The sequence below is a fragment of the Vanellus vanellus genome, assembly GCF_965231255.1.
Source record: "Vanellus vanellus genome assembly, chromosome: 2".
In the NCBI taxonomy this organism is placed as follows: Eukaryota; Metazoa; Chordata; class Aves; order Charadriiformes; family Charadriidae; genus Vanellus; species Vanellus vanellus.
Window position 1 is genome coordinate 122647893 of NC_138906.1, and position 15009 is coordinate 122662901.

The window sequence follows — 15009 nt, forward strand, 5'->3', positions numbered from 1 at the left end:
TCATTTCTTGGAGCTGTGTTGGAGAAAGCCCAAGAGCTGACAGGAGGACAGTGGCTCCAACCTTGCTGGGTGCAACATACCCCAGTGCAGAAAGCCCCTGAAACACCCTGCACATTAACAAGACTTAAGTTGGAGGCGTGAGTGCTGTATAAACCCTTAACATGGGGCACCTCTGCCCTGAAAGTATCTTTCTTTTCTGGGGCTGAAGTTAATGGGAGCCAGTAAATGCCCAGATGATTCAGCCATTGTGATTCTGCTGAATGAAACAAAGTTTAAACGAGCTTGTGCAGACATTAGTGGTAATGCAGCTGGGAGACAAGGACTGCACAGGGACTAGCCAGAAGGCCGGGATTTGGACACCACAGATCATCCAGCTCTGTGCTACTGACTGCCACAGTGCTTAAAATAATTGTAGTTCTCTGAAGAGAGTAGATAGATAAACTCTGTCCTATGTTAATGCACCATCATATAGAGTTGTTTACAGGCAGTACTTAGTAAAGTACTTAAGCATGTATTTAAACACACTGATGAACATCAGTGTGATTAATACTTTGCTGAATTAGAGATAAGATACGAATACATTTTTCTGCTGTTGTAATTTTTCATTATATACACTTATAAGCTGGTCATAGGGATTTTCTTTCAGTTTTGCATCCAGCAAATGAGTTAATTTGGGAGTCAAATTCTGCCTTAGTTATGCCTGCACAATGCCTTTCACATGCATGAGGACAGAAGACTGCTCGATGACCTTTAATTGGACTTCTTTTTTGTTAGTCTTTAATGATTCATCTAGGAAAAAAATAATCTGTTTCTTTCTTTCTGATCTGGCAGCTCTTTGACATTCCTTTCATGTCATTTAAATCAGAAAAGTATCTTTTACATATGGTATACATGTTTGCTGAGGCCATGCACATACAGCAGCTGTAATACTTGACCAGCAAGCAAGCAGCTGCTGGTGAGTACAGATCAGACCCATACACTCTGTTCTTCCGCATGTAAAACTCGGGGGGAGGGACAGGAAGAGAAGAAACGTGGCTTTTACATCACTTATCATGGTAATTCTATTTAAATATATTTTAATGATTTCCAATAACATAATTTGCCAAGCCTCCCCACCTGAAAGTGATGCAAGTGCATCTTTCACTTTTTCCTTTCCTGCTTAACCCAGGGAGGAGCGCTTACCATCTCCTAGCTTCAAGTTTTGGAGTCAACCCTTTTTTTTTTTTTTTTCTTTTTTCTTCTTTTTTTTTTAAATAATCAGAACTCAAAGCACTGGCCTACCTGTATACATTAAGATGCTGGCTACTGTCATCACCGCAAAACAGTCCTTCCACTTGCATCTATTTACCTTTTACTCAGAAGGAAACAAGGATGATTTAATAGTTTTAGCTGTAGCGATCTCAGAGTTGAAGACTTCCCCCCACCAGATTAAAGTTAAATCATGTGCATTAAATATATTGTCTACCTGTAATAAAATGGGAAATTTAAAAATTATTCCATCACAGACAATTTTTTACTGAAAACAACAGGCTTGCATTAGCCACTGGAAGCTCTGGGTGTTTGCTGAGCTCAGTGAGCACTTGAGTTGGCTTACCCGGGTTCACAGAAAAACAGACGTTCACACAGTGGAAAAGATCCCAATTCCCTTTCGCGGTGCCACACACCAGCTCCCAGGGATCCTGAGCAGGGGTCTCTCGTGCCAAATGGCCGGGGTGCTGGGCTCGCTCCCACACCTCAGCCCTCCCAGGCAGTTTGCATGGATGGAGGTTAGCTCGGGGCACCTCAGCTGGAAACCAGCCGACCCCTCCATGCCAAAAGGACAGCCCGGTGTATTTCACACACCACTCCCTGCAGGCGCCCTACGGACATGAGCTCTCCATGTCGGGCTTTTGCCAATCGCCCCAGTTCACTGATGCCACCTAATTAGGCCTTTCACCCTCAAACACTCTTGTGACATGACTTACTGCATTCGACACCCTGGTGTCCTGTTATCAAGAGACCCTTGAGGAGGTTGTGACAGCAGCTCCCAACCCCTTCATGTACATTAAGTGAAGGTATCTCAGAAGAGCAGAAAGAGTCTTAGGGCAGCACTTGAGGAGACCCAGGCGGAGGACCAGAGACATCCTGCACCCCATGCGGAGGGTGGGTGTGAGTCCCCCCAGGCAGCAGAGCTGCAGGCTGAGCAGGGAGACACAGCTCCCAGGCCGCAGCCCCCAAGAAGACAGCACAGCAGTTCTTCAAGGCACAAAGGGGGGGTTCACAGTCACCCCTTTTTTTTTTTTTTTTTTTTTTTTCCCCTGGGGGTGATCTATTCACAAGCAGAGAAGGTATGGTCCTGGGGCAAGGTAGGGTAGCTCATACTACAGCTGCCTTTGTTGCTCCTGCCTGGCAAATAACTAGAGGACATCACCTGTCTAGATTGATGGGAAGGCATATGTTAAAGCAATTAATTCATTTTGCCCTAAAAGACTGAGGCCAGGCAAGGATTTGTACATTTCCTAGTGCTCAGTCTGATCTTAAGCAATGGGATTTCCACCATTTCCCATGGGAGATTATTCCACAACCTAATAGATCTCAATGTCAGGAAGTTTTTTCCTGATATTCAGCCATAATTCATATCCATGAATTATGAGCTACTGTCGACATCACACCCATTGAGGCATTCCTAGAGCCTGCTTCATTTAAAATTATATGCTCTAGTTATGCAGGGTTTCTGTGTACTAGGGCAAAATGCTTTTTCTGCAGGTTAATTCATTACTATTCAATTTGTTAACACTTTTTTCCTCGGTGTGAACAGTCATTCTGCAATTGCATACCCTATAGTAGCACAATCCCCATTTGGGAGTAGAATCACAATATATAAATATGACAAAACAACATACCAAAACCCATCCCTGTAAAGACGTATTGGTCTGTTCCTGCAGATACTTACTCCTGCATTAAGTTAAATGAAAGCAGTAGCTCATACAACACCTGGTATGAGACAGAAAGCTTAGAAAAAAAGCCCTCTCAAGTCTGCAATAAATTTTATTTCTGTCTTAAACAGAGGGAAGGTACAGGAGTAGGGGGGCGGGTAGGGAAGAGGAAAGGGATGGGGAAGGAAGGGGAGAAAGGAACTTAATCAAGCTATGAGAAAACAGGAAAACTGAAAAGAGAATGACTGCCTACAAACAATGAGCCACCACATCACAATAAGGACATATAAGAGCAAATAAAGTTGAGGATGCAAAATGTGCACCTCTTGCCATTAATACCACTTTCAAAACTGAGAAAGCTAAGGCAGGCTTCTGAAATCTGTATTACAAATAATTGTGAATAAAACATTTCTTTGAAGAAAACTGCCTTTTGTTATAAGAACAGTTGAGAGGAGAATATTTATAAACCACGTATCCATTTCTCACAAAAATTAGGATTTCTATGAGAATTTTTTAAGATTGCGTTTTGCTCAGCTTAGCAGTGCTTTGCCATACTGTTTGCAACCCATTTGTACATAAATAATATATCACATTAGATACTGAAAAAAGGGAATGCTTTCTAAAGTAAGCAACCAGAAACATACCAGAGTTCATTTTCATCCCCATACATGCCTAGCTCCCATTAATGCTACATAAATCCCAGAGCAACTAGATAAGAATAAACACATAAAATTTACCTGAAATCATCTAAGAAACAGAAAGCCATATTTGCAGGGAGCACTAAATTCATACAATGCCACGTAATCTTGCATGGAAGTTATTCCAGATGGCTGATTTTTTGGAGACAGTGGCCAAATAGTATTAAGGGACCTACACAAACACATCTGGTGAGAATGGTTTTGAGAACACTTCCTTTCACTAGAAATTATGTGACTTTACTGAAATCTGTATCTAGCCAGGTGGGACACTTGCTTTGCACAGAAGACAGGATAACGCAGCTCCTACTGGTCCAGGATATATGGGTTCATAGCAGACACATGATGCTCACATAGGCTGAGATGACTCAAAATGTTGCAGATCCCTTAGGACTGTGTTAAGCCCAAGTACCTATCCTCTGTTGCTCACCTGGGTTTAGCGGTGAAGTCATGGCAACTTGTTATTTTTAGTTATGCAGTCTCTGGTTTGCAGTTAGCCTTGCAATGCTGGACAAAACTTTCTTTGGTGGGGCTGTGAAATACCCATTGGGACATGAGGGATTCCTAAGTTAGAAAATTGCACTCTGACTTAAGCAAAGCAGGGACTCGAACCTCAGCTGCCTGCCTCTCCCCCAACCCACCACAGATGTTGAGATGAGAAGGGACATTCTGATACAACTCTGATTTTGCAAAAACATTTGAAGGAATTTTTTTTTCATTTTGCCTTGGAACAAAGCTGTCGAAGTTGCTGCAAAATGGAACTGTCATCCTCAAGCCATCTGTAAAGATGTGTAACTTAAGTTGAAAGATGAGGTAGAAAAAGGTAAGTTCTGTGATCCAGGAGGAAGGTTTTGAGTCAAAGGTTCTGATGCACTTGCAAGGATACAGCAGGGAGTGGCATCTCCAGGAACCAGCAGCTTTTTCCGTAAGACGTCTCCACAGAAGCCTGACATCAGCATCTGCTGTGGAAATGGCACAGATGATCCGATAACTCACCTGTCTTACACCTGCTGCCTTCTTACTTGGGGCCACCCACGGCCCAGCTCTGCACTGTCTTGGTCCCCTGCCTAAGGATGTCTCAGAACGGGGCTGTGCTTTGTTCTCTCGTCCCACTCAGGTTTCCAACCACAAACGGTCCTGGCTGAGCAGAGGCAGGGAACAGGACATTCGGGTAACACTTCTGGACTCTACCTGAAAGTAACTGCGGGCGTAGTTTCTCAGGATGAAGGTGAGTAGACTCAGGCATCTGTGTATATGCGGAAGAAAATGAACAACCTTGTTTCCAGAGAGGTGGGCGTTCACAAGTCTATAACAAAGGGCAGAAAGTAGCCAAGAGAAGCTGAAAGACTATTGAGGGCTTTATCACAAACAGACTGAATGAAGTGATAAGACTGGCTATTTCAAAGACACAGCACAGCGAGATAGATAGGGACTGCGAATACAGAAGAGAAAGCTATCCAGAATCTACAATACATCACACTTACAAATAAGAGGGGAATATGCAGAGCAATCTGCTTTATAAACAAGCAGAAAGTCTCAACCTAAATGATAAAAAGAAAAAAAAAAGTGAATAATTTACTTACACTAGCCCTTCATTCCCTGAGATGAAGTGAACAGGTTGCTTGGTCAAGCCAGGCATAGAGGTTATCACAAAAGATACACGCAGTCAAGTAACACCTATGTAAAAGCAGAAGCTAACAACATTGTAATCAAAAAGAAAAATGCACAGAAAGAGAGCTGACATTTCTTGAAAGTTCTCTCAAATGGTAGTGCAGAATAAAACAATATTTAAGGCGCAAATACAGCATTCATTGTGAGAACATGCCACATTTTCACTCATTCTTAAGAGCTCTGCCTTGCTCTTAGACACACAGGCATGCACCATTAATGGCACTTGCATGGTTGAATTCCCATGTATCATCCTCAGAATAAGAGTTGTGGCTAACCTCTAGTATGTCACATGTAAAAAAATACTCTTCACTGTATTTCTATTTCTTACTTCTGTACTCTCACTTCCCTGTATGTGTAAGGCATGTGGCTTATTGGCAGTGTTTCTGACCGCATTGAATAAATCTCCTAAATCCAGACTTAAAGTTGGGTAGTTGTACTCATCAGTCAACCTATCTGTGTATGAATCTCTCTTCTTTTGTGACTGTATTTTCTCGGTTTTGAACCTTTTAAAACAGGCTAAATATAAGAATGGAAAACATCGATGGAATTTATGTTTAAAATTAGCTTTTAATGTAAACAATGTGTTTATTTAAGAAGGAGGATAGATATAAGCATGTGCATACATGTACATGTACTTGTACAACTTCTACATACATCTACCACATTTATTCAATGTGTCTCGTGGATAATATCAAGACTTCTGCCTTAGCAATATGCTAATGTTTGCTCAAGCTTTTCAATGCAGTGCTGAAACCATCCTTGACACAGCACTGAAGCAGTAGCTGCAGCATCCCCGACTGCTGGATAAATGGAGTAAGAGACATGAAATTTATCAGGGCTGCCAAGAAGTGTTCATCAAGACACATTTTTGATTAACATAAGCGTGCGCTATTCTCACAAGTGACAAAAAAAGAGGGAAGAATTATAACTGGCATATGTCAAGAGATTTAACCTGTCCACCTCATCTGACTCACCTTTTGCAAACACCACTTCTTTTATTCAGTTACCAATTGATTTGGGGTAAATTGAAGGAGGAAACCTTTGCTTCTAACACACTATTATTCTTCTAAAAAGTAAAAGCTCTACATTGGATGAATTTATTTACTTAAAAGATGTAACACTTCCAAAGGCACGGTATGTGCTAGGCATCTAGTGGTACTTCAAATGACATTTATGCCTTTGAAAATTTCTCCCAAGAACCTCTGATGTGAGCATATAATTCATACTGTTTGTCTTGTAAGTAACCAAAAAGAGAACTGGATAAAGCACTCCAACACATGAAGGACCAAGAAACTCTTAGTGACTCCAAAGCCATTTCAGAAAAAAAGAGGAACGGGATTTTTGTTATCAATTTGCCCAGGAAGGACAAAGTTTCGTTCTGTATAGGAACAGCTGATACAACTGAGTACCGCAGAGTTGCCAAGGAAAACAGAAAAGAAAGAAATAGAACCTATTCCAGCAAAAACGATGGAGGCTGGGGAGTGGAGAGACCCAGGTTCTCTGATGCTGACTACAAAGTGAAACAAACCATTCTACCTTCCTTTTACTTTACTTCCCTGTGGAAAAAATACATAAATAACAACGCTGAAAGGGTTTCTAGAACCACCAGTATGCCTAAATGCTGGCTGACATTGAAAATGTTGTTACTGAAGATGGAGGACTGCTGTACAGGAGGCTGTACTGTCACAGAACATATTCAAGGGAAATTCAAAAAGTCAAAATGACAGAAATCAAAAGATGTTGTATTCAGAGCAGACTACCTGCAGTGGAGATTGCCTCACATGAAAAAGAAAGCACAGCCAACCTGGGGAAGGAAGAAGGCAGACCACCTTTATCAGAGCATTGAGGATGAAAAGGTTATCGGCTGCTTGTTATGATCAGCGAGTCAGAGGAAGACAAATAAATGACAACTCCTTAATATTGTGTGATTGCTGCTGGCATGAAGGAGAGAGATGGAGAAGGAAATCGAAGTGCCTGATTCATTGTTTGTCCTTATACACGGACCAAACAGCACATGCAAATATACCTAGCAAAGGGCAGAAAGGTCAAAATAAGTAAAATAAGACTAAGGGATAACTAGGAAAAGAAGTAACCAGAAATGGGGCGCTGGTCACCCTGACTAAACTCTCCAGTCTGGAGACCTTCTGGACATTTCCCTGTCTTTCCTATCCAAATATATCTCCTGTATTACACTTTTCGTTGGATAATGACATTGGCTTTTACATTGGATTAAAATCCAAACCGAGTGCAATACCTAAGCATAAATGCATTCTTGCCCATACATGTGTTTGCCACTATTTTGATGCTCATTGAATCCTCTCTGTGGTTTACGCAGATGATGTGGTTAGCTAGGGAGGTTAAGGAATGTTACAATTAGCATCTTACTGAAAAACAAAGTAGCGATATGAAAGAAAGATCTGCTGCAGCTGCAGCTTCACATGGATGCAACATGCCATGTAAGAGTTCAGTAACGTTTCCAGTATTTTACCCTTTTGTGCTTTAGAGAAAAAGGAATTTTGCATTGAAAGGAGGATTCACTGTATACCTAGAAATCTGTAAGACACAATTTCTCTCCTACTCACCGCTTCTAATCAGACAGATGGATACATTGCTATGGAAAAAATACCAGAAAAAATAAAACTAAAACAATGACTGCATCATTTTTATTTATTTCTTGCATTCTCTGTTCACGTAGCAAGAAATTTAATTCCAGTTGGATCAGTCTCCTGTGATATTTTTTTTCTTTCATTTAATATATTTTTTAAATGCTTAGAGGCATTATGACAGAAAAGCATGTATTTTTTGCCCTGGTTTATACCCATCATCCTTAACATTACAACAAGACAAAAGCATTAAAGTAAAATTAATCATGTCAAAAGATTTTAGCAAAAAACAAGGGAGACCATGCATAAAGCATCGCTTTGTCTAGTGTGAAGTCACGCTCTGATTAAAAACATATAATGAAAGTGAAAGTAATACATCATTGCCTTAGCAGTAGGGTTTTTGGGAGAGCTATGCAATTCTGAACACAAAAAATCTTTATAGGCTCTGGATTTTGAAACTTGCAATTATTACAGAATAATTCTAACAAACAAAGCATTGTTTCACGTCCTTAAAGTTTAATTGATCTTAAACGTTGCAGTTAAAACAAACAACCAAAGGAGTTCTAGGATTGAACAAGGACTCCTGGCAGGACCGTAGCTGGTAATTAAAACCGAAGCAGCAGTGGCTGGTTCTGAGCAGTGAGGCATGAGGTGGTGACACAGAGACCTCCCCCCACTGCCCCACATCCAGTAAGTAGTTATGAGGACTGCGAAATATCACGGAATAACTAAACCCCATTAATACAGCAGAAATTTTGCAGTTACTAAAGGCTGTCAAACACCCACCAGCCATTCAGTTTGTGTCACTGGCAGTGCTAGCCTGTTGCTGCTACGTGACACAGGTAGCACCCAGTTAAAAAATGAACTGGCGTTGGTGCACGTGCAAGCAAGCCTGAAAAGAAATCATGCAGTGAGGATCTGCTCACTGTAGTCTGCCATACAGTCTACAAAAGCCCCTACTTTGCTCAGGCACAACTGGGCAATAAGAAATGCTCCAAATTACATAGCAACACGCACATTATGAATCTCAGATTAGGATTATGCCCACATCAAGTAAAATCAGGTGGCAGAAAATGTTTGTAAAATGCCACTTACTTTCTCTGTTTTTCTTCTTTATTCTGTCACTATTCTTTGTTACCAACACAGAAAAAATAATTCTCTGAGAAATACCAGACAGGAAAAATACACAGTAATACTAGACTGTGAAAAATCTACCGATCCCTTGAGCCATAGCATTCTTGCCTATAGATGATGACATTAAAAAATTGGAAATGGGTGCATGCTTCCCCTCCTCTTCTGGATCTATGAACAAGGCAAGTTGTTTTCCTGATACCTTTAGAATTACTCCCATTAGTACTGATGCATTTGGTGCTTTGGGTAGCCAGGCAGAGAGAGGTGGGCAGTATCCCCTGCCAATAGATCTAGTGTTGTCGCAGGAACAAAATGAGATTGCTACTCTGCTGAGCTGTCATACTCGATAGCTTGTGCTGTTCCACCTGCAACTGTCTTCATAGCTCCAACTGCAGAGCCACGGCTTACACGGAGTCAGTAGTTTCTGATGGCTGATCTTCACCTGTTCCTTACACATCCCACAAGGCAGGACACAGAGCCCCAAGCAACTGAGTAGCTGCAACAGCCAGTTTCCACATGGAGAAGGAAAAAGGCAACAGGCACGCAGTTTCCCCTCAAATGAGTTTGCAGACCCTGCTGAGTAACCTCTGGGGGTCCTCTCAGTCGAGGCTGACAAGAGGAGATTCAGTCTCCTCTCATCCATCTCCTCCTCTATGGCCCTGCCACTGCACCCAGAACTAAGTGTTTGCAAGCTTTTTCCCACCTTCCCTACTCCCAAGTGGCACTGGCACAGAGAGCAGAAAATGAGTAATGTAGATGATAGGTTTGGATAAGGGAAAGGGGAATTTCTGTGCACATTTACATTGCATTAGTAAGCCCGTAAGTGCAAAACCTGGCTTTTTGTTGGTGCATGGGGGAGTCTACTGGAGGGCAGAAGGCTAAAGAAAAGACTTCGTAAATGTTTGCTAGTACAGGAGGAAATCAAATACACCTAAGGCGATAATAAGATAGAACACCCTGAAACACCAGACTACAAGGACTGAGACTCTGCCCATCACAGAACCTCATGAGCAGGATACAGCTTTTACTCTGTCCCTGTTCATAAGGGAGCAAACTCCTCATTTGCACTGATGAGTTGAGGCTGAACTGCAACCTCAGGACTGGCAACACTGTCTAAACAAGTGGAAAAGAAACAGAAAAAAATATATTCCTCATTCATCACTGATTGTACATCTCTGATAAGAACAGACAGACAAATTATTTTCCAAAACTGAGGACTCTGAGAGAGGTGAAAGGGTAAAGGAAGGGAATAAATGTACTTCTTCCTAAACTGCAAAAAGTGCAAGAAAAATAAAGATAGAACAATGTCCTTAAATTCCCCCCCACTGTAAATATCATAGTATGTTGATACAACATCATGACTGCACTGAACTATTGCCATGTTATAATGGGATTAGTTTGTGGTCTTCCCTAAAACTGCTCAGTCAAACTTCTTCAAGTCCCTGCACTCCTATGTTGTCGAGTCCTTCAACGTTTTGTGGAAAGGACAGGACAAAAGTTCTACTCCAACTTGTCTTCACTTTCCATCCTCTCTTATATTAAGCTAGAAAATAAAGCAGGGGATACTTGAAATTCTTACTTAACTTTTTTTAAAAAAATAATTATTGCTACCATCTGGTGACTAGTAATAATATTTTCTAAGAAATCATGCTTGTTAACATTTAGACTTTTTCAGTGTGAAAGACATCCTCGAACAGTAGTCCAGGCCAAGAGGGCATCCCTTTCGAGCAGTTTTTGTAAGAACAGGATTACTCATGTCACAAGAGGGCTGTGTATTTGATAGTCACTGTCTCAGCTAACAATGAGACAGATCCTAGGACCTTCAGAACTTCCAGTGCTGAGCACCAAGTGCCTGAACATGAAGTAGCTAGGACTGTAACAGATGCATTACCTTTTAATCACAGCACAGAAGGTTACGTGCATTAACCAGAACTGAAAGAGAATTTTTGTTCACTATTTGTTACTATTTGTTAGAGGTAACATAGAAAAGACTACATTCTTTTAATAAAATTACATGAAATTATTCAGAAACACCTCTCCACACCGTCATAGATGGTGGTGTCATTCAAATACTAGCAATGCATTTTTAACCAGAGCATTTAGATATGAATGGTCCAGTTTCCCACAGTCTTGGAGACAGCACCACAATGTAGGTAATGAAGAACTGAATAAATTTCATTCTTACAAAATCTGATGCATCTACAGATAGGTAAGACTGGGAATAAAGTTTGTTACTTTAATTCAGTGGAGAGTTCAGATCTTGAAGTAAGAGATCCATTTCTCCTGCCTATCCTGGTGAGCCACTGGATTAGATGCAATAAATTAAAAAAACCTGAACATTTCTGCCTTATGTAATATCATTGATTTTTCACTAACTTACCATCTTCAGAATTTTCTCAGAAGTAGCGTACAGAGGTGGGTATCATATCTCATTATTTTGAAAAATGTGAAGCATAGTATATTCCCTAGTACAGATGCTGTAGACTTTTCTAATGTACAGTTCCTATGAGCTTTTGTAATTTGCCTTTTTTATACGATATCCTCAACTATTAGTCCAGGGCATCTATACCTAGGCAGAGGTACCTTTATGTTGCAGAACTTTGAGGAAGGGTCCTGAATTTTCCATGGGAGAAAGCAATTTGCAAAGGCATAATTTCAAGTCCTGCATCATAGCAGTCTTTTTAATTCTTTTTCATCCTAACCAGTGTTTATAGTATTAATGTAGATGTATCCCATTAAAGGGCTTCGGATAACGGATGAAGAACAGAATTCTGTAAAAGGTATTTTACTGGGGGAAAAAAAGCAGGTCTATTAGGAAATCCAGGTTTTACCAGTTGTCCAGTTTTAGAAGTATGGCTTTGATTTATGGATCAAAATTGCTCATTTATTATTTTATCTATAGTGCTTTGGGCAATTTTGACAGTTAAAATTTAGTTTTATTGACCAATGCAGCCAGTTTAGCCACAAGGGGACTAATGCACACACAGCCTGCTGCACTCAAGAAGCTATGATTTGATTCCATGACCAAGTCAGACTGGGAATCGCAACCAACATAACAATAAGTTCCAAATCTCGATGCTCGAGGCAAAATACTTACTCTAAAACACAATCAACCTTTAAAAGAAGGTGGGAAAGAATTTTGTGATAGAAGCCTCCGTGCACTGTTTATTGTAGCTGATATATTCCACCAATGCTTCTGTCAGCAATGGACGCAGAGCAGTACAGAGGAAACCTTTCTTTAATGATTGTGGACAACAGATAAAGCTGGAAGAAGGAAATGAAAATGCAAAAGAGAATCAAAGGTGTGCTCTAGTACTACAGCTTACCAGGGATCTGAGTCTGAGAAAACTGTCTCAAACGTTGCCTTTTTTTTTTTACTAAACCACATTTTATTCATATGTACATAAATATGCATGTATTCATGTCGCAGTATGAAAGACTTACAAGTTTACTTAAAAAACTTACTGGAATGATTTTAAGCCAATGTTAATTTAGGCCTATCCTATTATAAAATTAGCATCTTCTGCAATCTCAATTTATTGCTCCATTGTGAAGCCCCTTGTGATACATAAACAAATCTCTGAAGAGAAACAAATCAATAAAGTGTCTAATTTGATTAACCATGTTTTTAAATTCATCAAGACAACTGTACAAAAATAAACCACTTACTTGTCAGTATTTTCCACGTCTTCTTTTCATCATCATAATACTGAACCAAATTGCTGGGTAGCCGGTCAGGTCCGGGAGGCAATCCTCCAACCAATAACAGCATTTTCTTATTGGAACGAATTCTTCACCCAAAACAAGAGGAAAGATGAACAACCACATTACTGAGGAGTATTTTTAGTGGCAACAAAATCATAACCATCAAAAGAATGTTCACTGCTTGCAGTTTTCTATTTCATTTTTTGTGTTTCTTTCCCCAATCATGTCTCAACAATTTTTTGAACCAAGCAGAAAAATGATCAGAAAAGCTGCATATCTCTCTACTCATGGAATAATAAGCTTCCTTTATGCAATTTGTTAGAGGTTCATTCTAGAACGACCTTTTTCTTATATTATCCCTTTAAATCATCACTCTTTACAGCTGAATACACATGAAATGCTCTGGAGTTGTACTAAGGTTAAGCATTAAAGTTGCATGTCAAAAATCGTATTAGTCAAAATCATTATTATAAGCCATTCTACACTCAAAGAACCTTGAAAAAATTAAGGTTATGCAGAGAGTTTGTGAGCCAACTCTTTAATCACACACTGAACTTCAGATATATAGTTTAGTACAATTAGCAGCACTGGGGTAATGGTTATGGGTTAAATGCTACTTACAAGCACTTTTGTTTGTTTAATTTAGTCCAGACTCTTGCTTTCACTCTCCCCCCCGGCTCCCCCCCTTCTCTTCGCTCTCCCCCTGTGCACCACTGGCTATAGCAACACCAATTGGTAAAAATGAGACTGTGATGTTGTTGTGAGCCTCCCCAGAGTGGAGCCCTGCCAATGCTTGCCACTGATCCAGCGGCATGAACCTGCTCAACTGTGCAAAGTCACTCTAATTCCCTCCCTCTGTTTTTCTACCTTCTCCCCCAGGGGGCAACCACTGAAAGGAGTGACTACCCACCCATCAAGAGCTGGCAATTCGCTGCTATTAACCGTGACCGTGATTCCCAATCTGCCTGGCAGTTCTTAAGAACAGGACTGCAATGTCTCATATGCAGTAAAAGCGGTTATCTGCACCCTGGCCTCCAACGCTCCACCTGATGAATGCACAATTTCTTTGCAACATTAAGGGATTTAGCACAATTGTAAGTGAAAAGGGGAGGGGAGGCCCAGACCCCCAGATGAGCCCTGATGCTTTAACAGTCACTTCGCATATAATTGAACTTTCATCAGTTATACTAAGCTTGGGTGTGATAACGCTGAAATAAAGGTCTGTGCTCAAAATGTTCCTGTGAAGTATGAAGGTGATGTAGCCTGGAAAAAATGCATTGATACAAACAAATGTGCAAGGGGACCACGCATTAGATGGAAAGCATCTTTGCCAAACACCAACATTTTTCCAAGCATGACAACATCGCTGTAGCAATCTGTGTGCCAGTCTGCATCAAATGCTCCTGGCCAAGAAAGGTACAGAATTCCACGAACCAAAGCTCACCACACCACACAGCTGCACACGGCAGGGGTCAAACCGCCACCCAGGAGCTCTAATCTCAGCAGCGCACTCCGTCAGCGGGTGCTTTACCAGCGAGGCACACCAGTGGCTTAGCTCCAACTACGACCTAGAATGAGTGTTGGGGACCCACCAATTTACACGTGTATCAAAACTGCATCCTCTCTTGAGAAGACTGGGAAAGATGAACTAGGTTGTGCTGTAGACACGCACTACCCAAAAGGAACCTCCTTCAGGAAGGGAGCATGCAGCTGAAAACTCGATCCATGTGATGCTTAGGAATAAAACCTTTCAAATGGCTATCCAAAAGACAACTACAGACTGCAGATGCATCTGTCACAAGGATGGCCAGGGAATTTTCTGTCAGATGGCCTTGTTTGTTTTTAAATGGATTTAGGGCTCAGTGAAGGTCCTGAATTGACAGCAGAAGAAACGAAACCCTCACTGCAGGGGCAGGACCTACACCATGGAGGCAGTGACACTCTCCCACGCTGTCCTGTCCCCCTGCTTTACTCCCGACTTGGGGGGAGCCCCTGCGGTCCTTCAGTCTTTCTGACAAGCCAGCCTTTGACCTCTGCACTGAACCTGCTATGTTCTGCCAAATGATGACTGTTACCTGCCCACCAGACTGTATCTGTGTAGGGTATCAGGAACCATCTCATGATTGCTGTCGGCACTGACCACTCAGTGAGACCAAGCTCTGGGGAAAGCTTTCCTAAGCATTGCCAGCATCTTGAAATGTTCAATCTCCCAGTAAAGTTTTTAATGAGAGAACATTTGATAAAAACTATGCAACACAGGAGTATGATAAACTATTTTTGGTATGAATT

General features: G+C 41.1%; 1 protein-coding gene across 1 annotated transcript in view; it reads right to left on the reverse strand.

Annotated features, from left to right (window-relative positions):
* Positions 1-15009, reverse strand: part of KLHL14 (kelch like family member 14) — a gene marked incomplete at both ends in the record, with an annotated part of 60195 nt that overhangs the window by 30904 nt on the left and 14282 nt on the right. The window contains one exon of the mRNA XM_082479951.1: positions 12685-12806. Coding sequence (XP_082336077.1) covers positions 12685-12806 — 122 coding nt within the window. The remainder of the gene's footprint in view (positions 1-12684; positions 12807-15009) is intronic.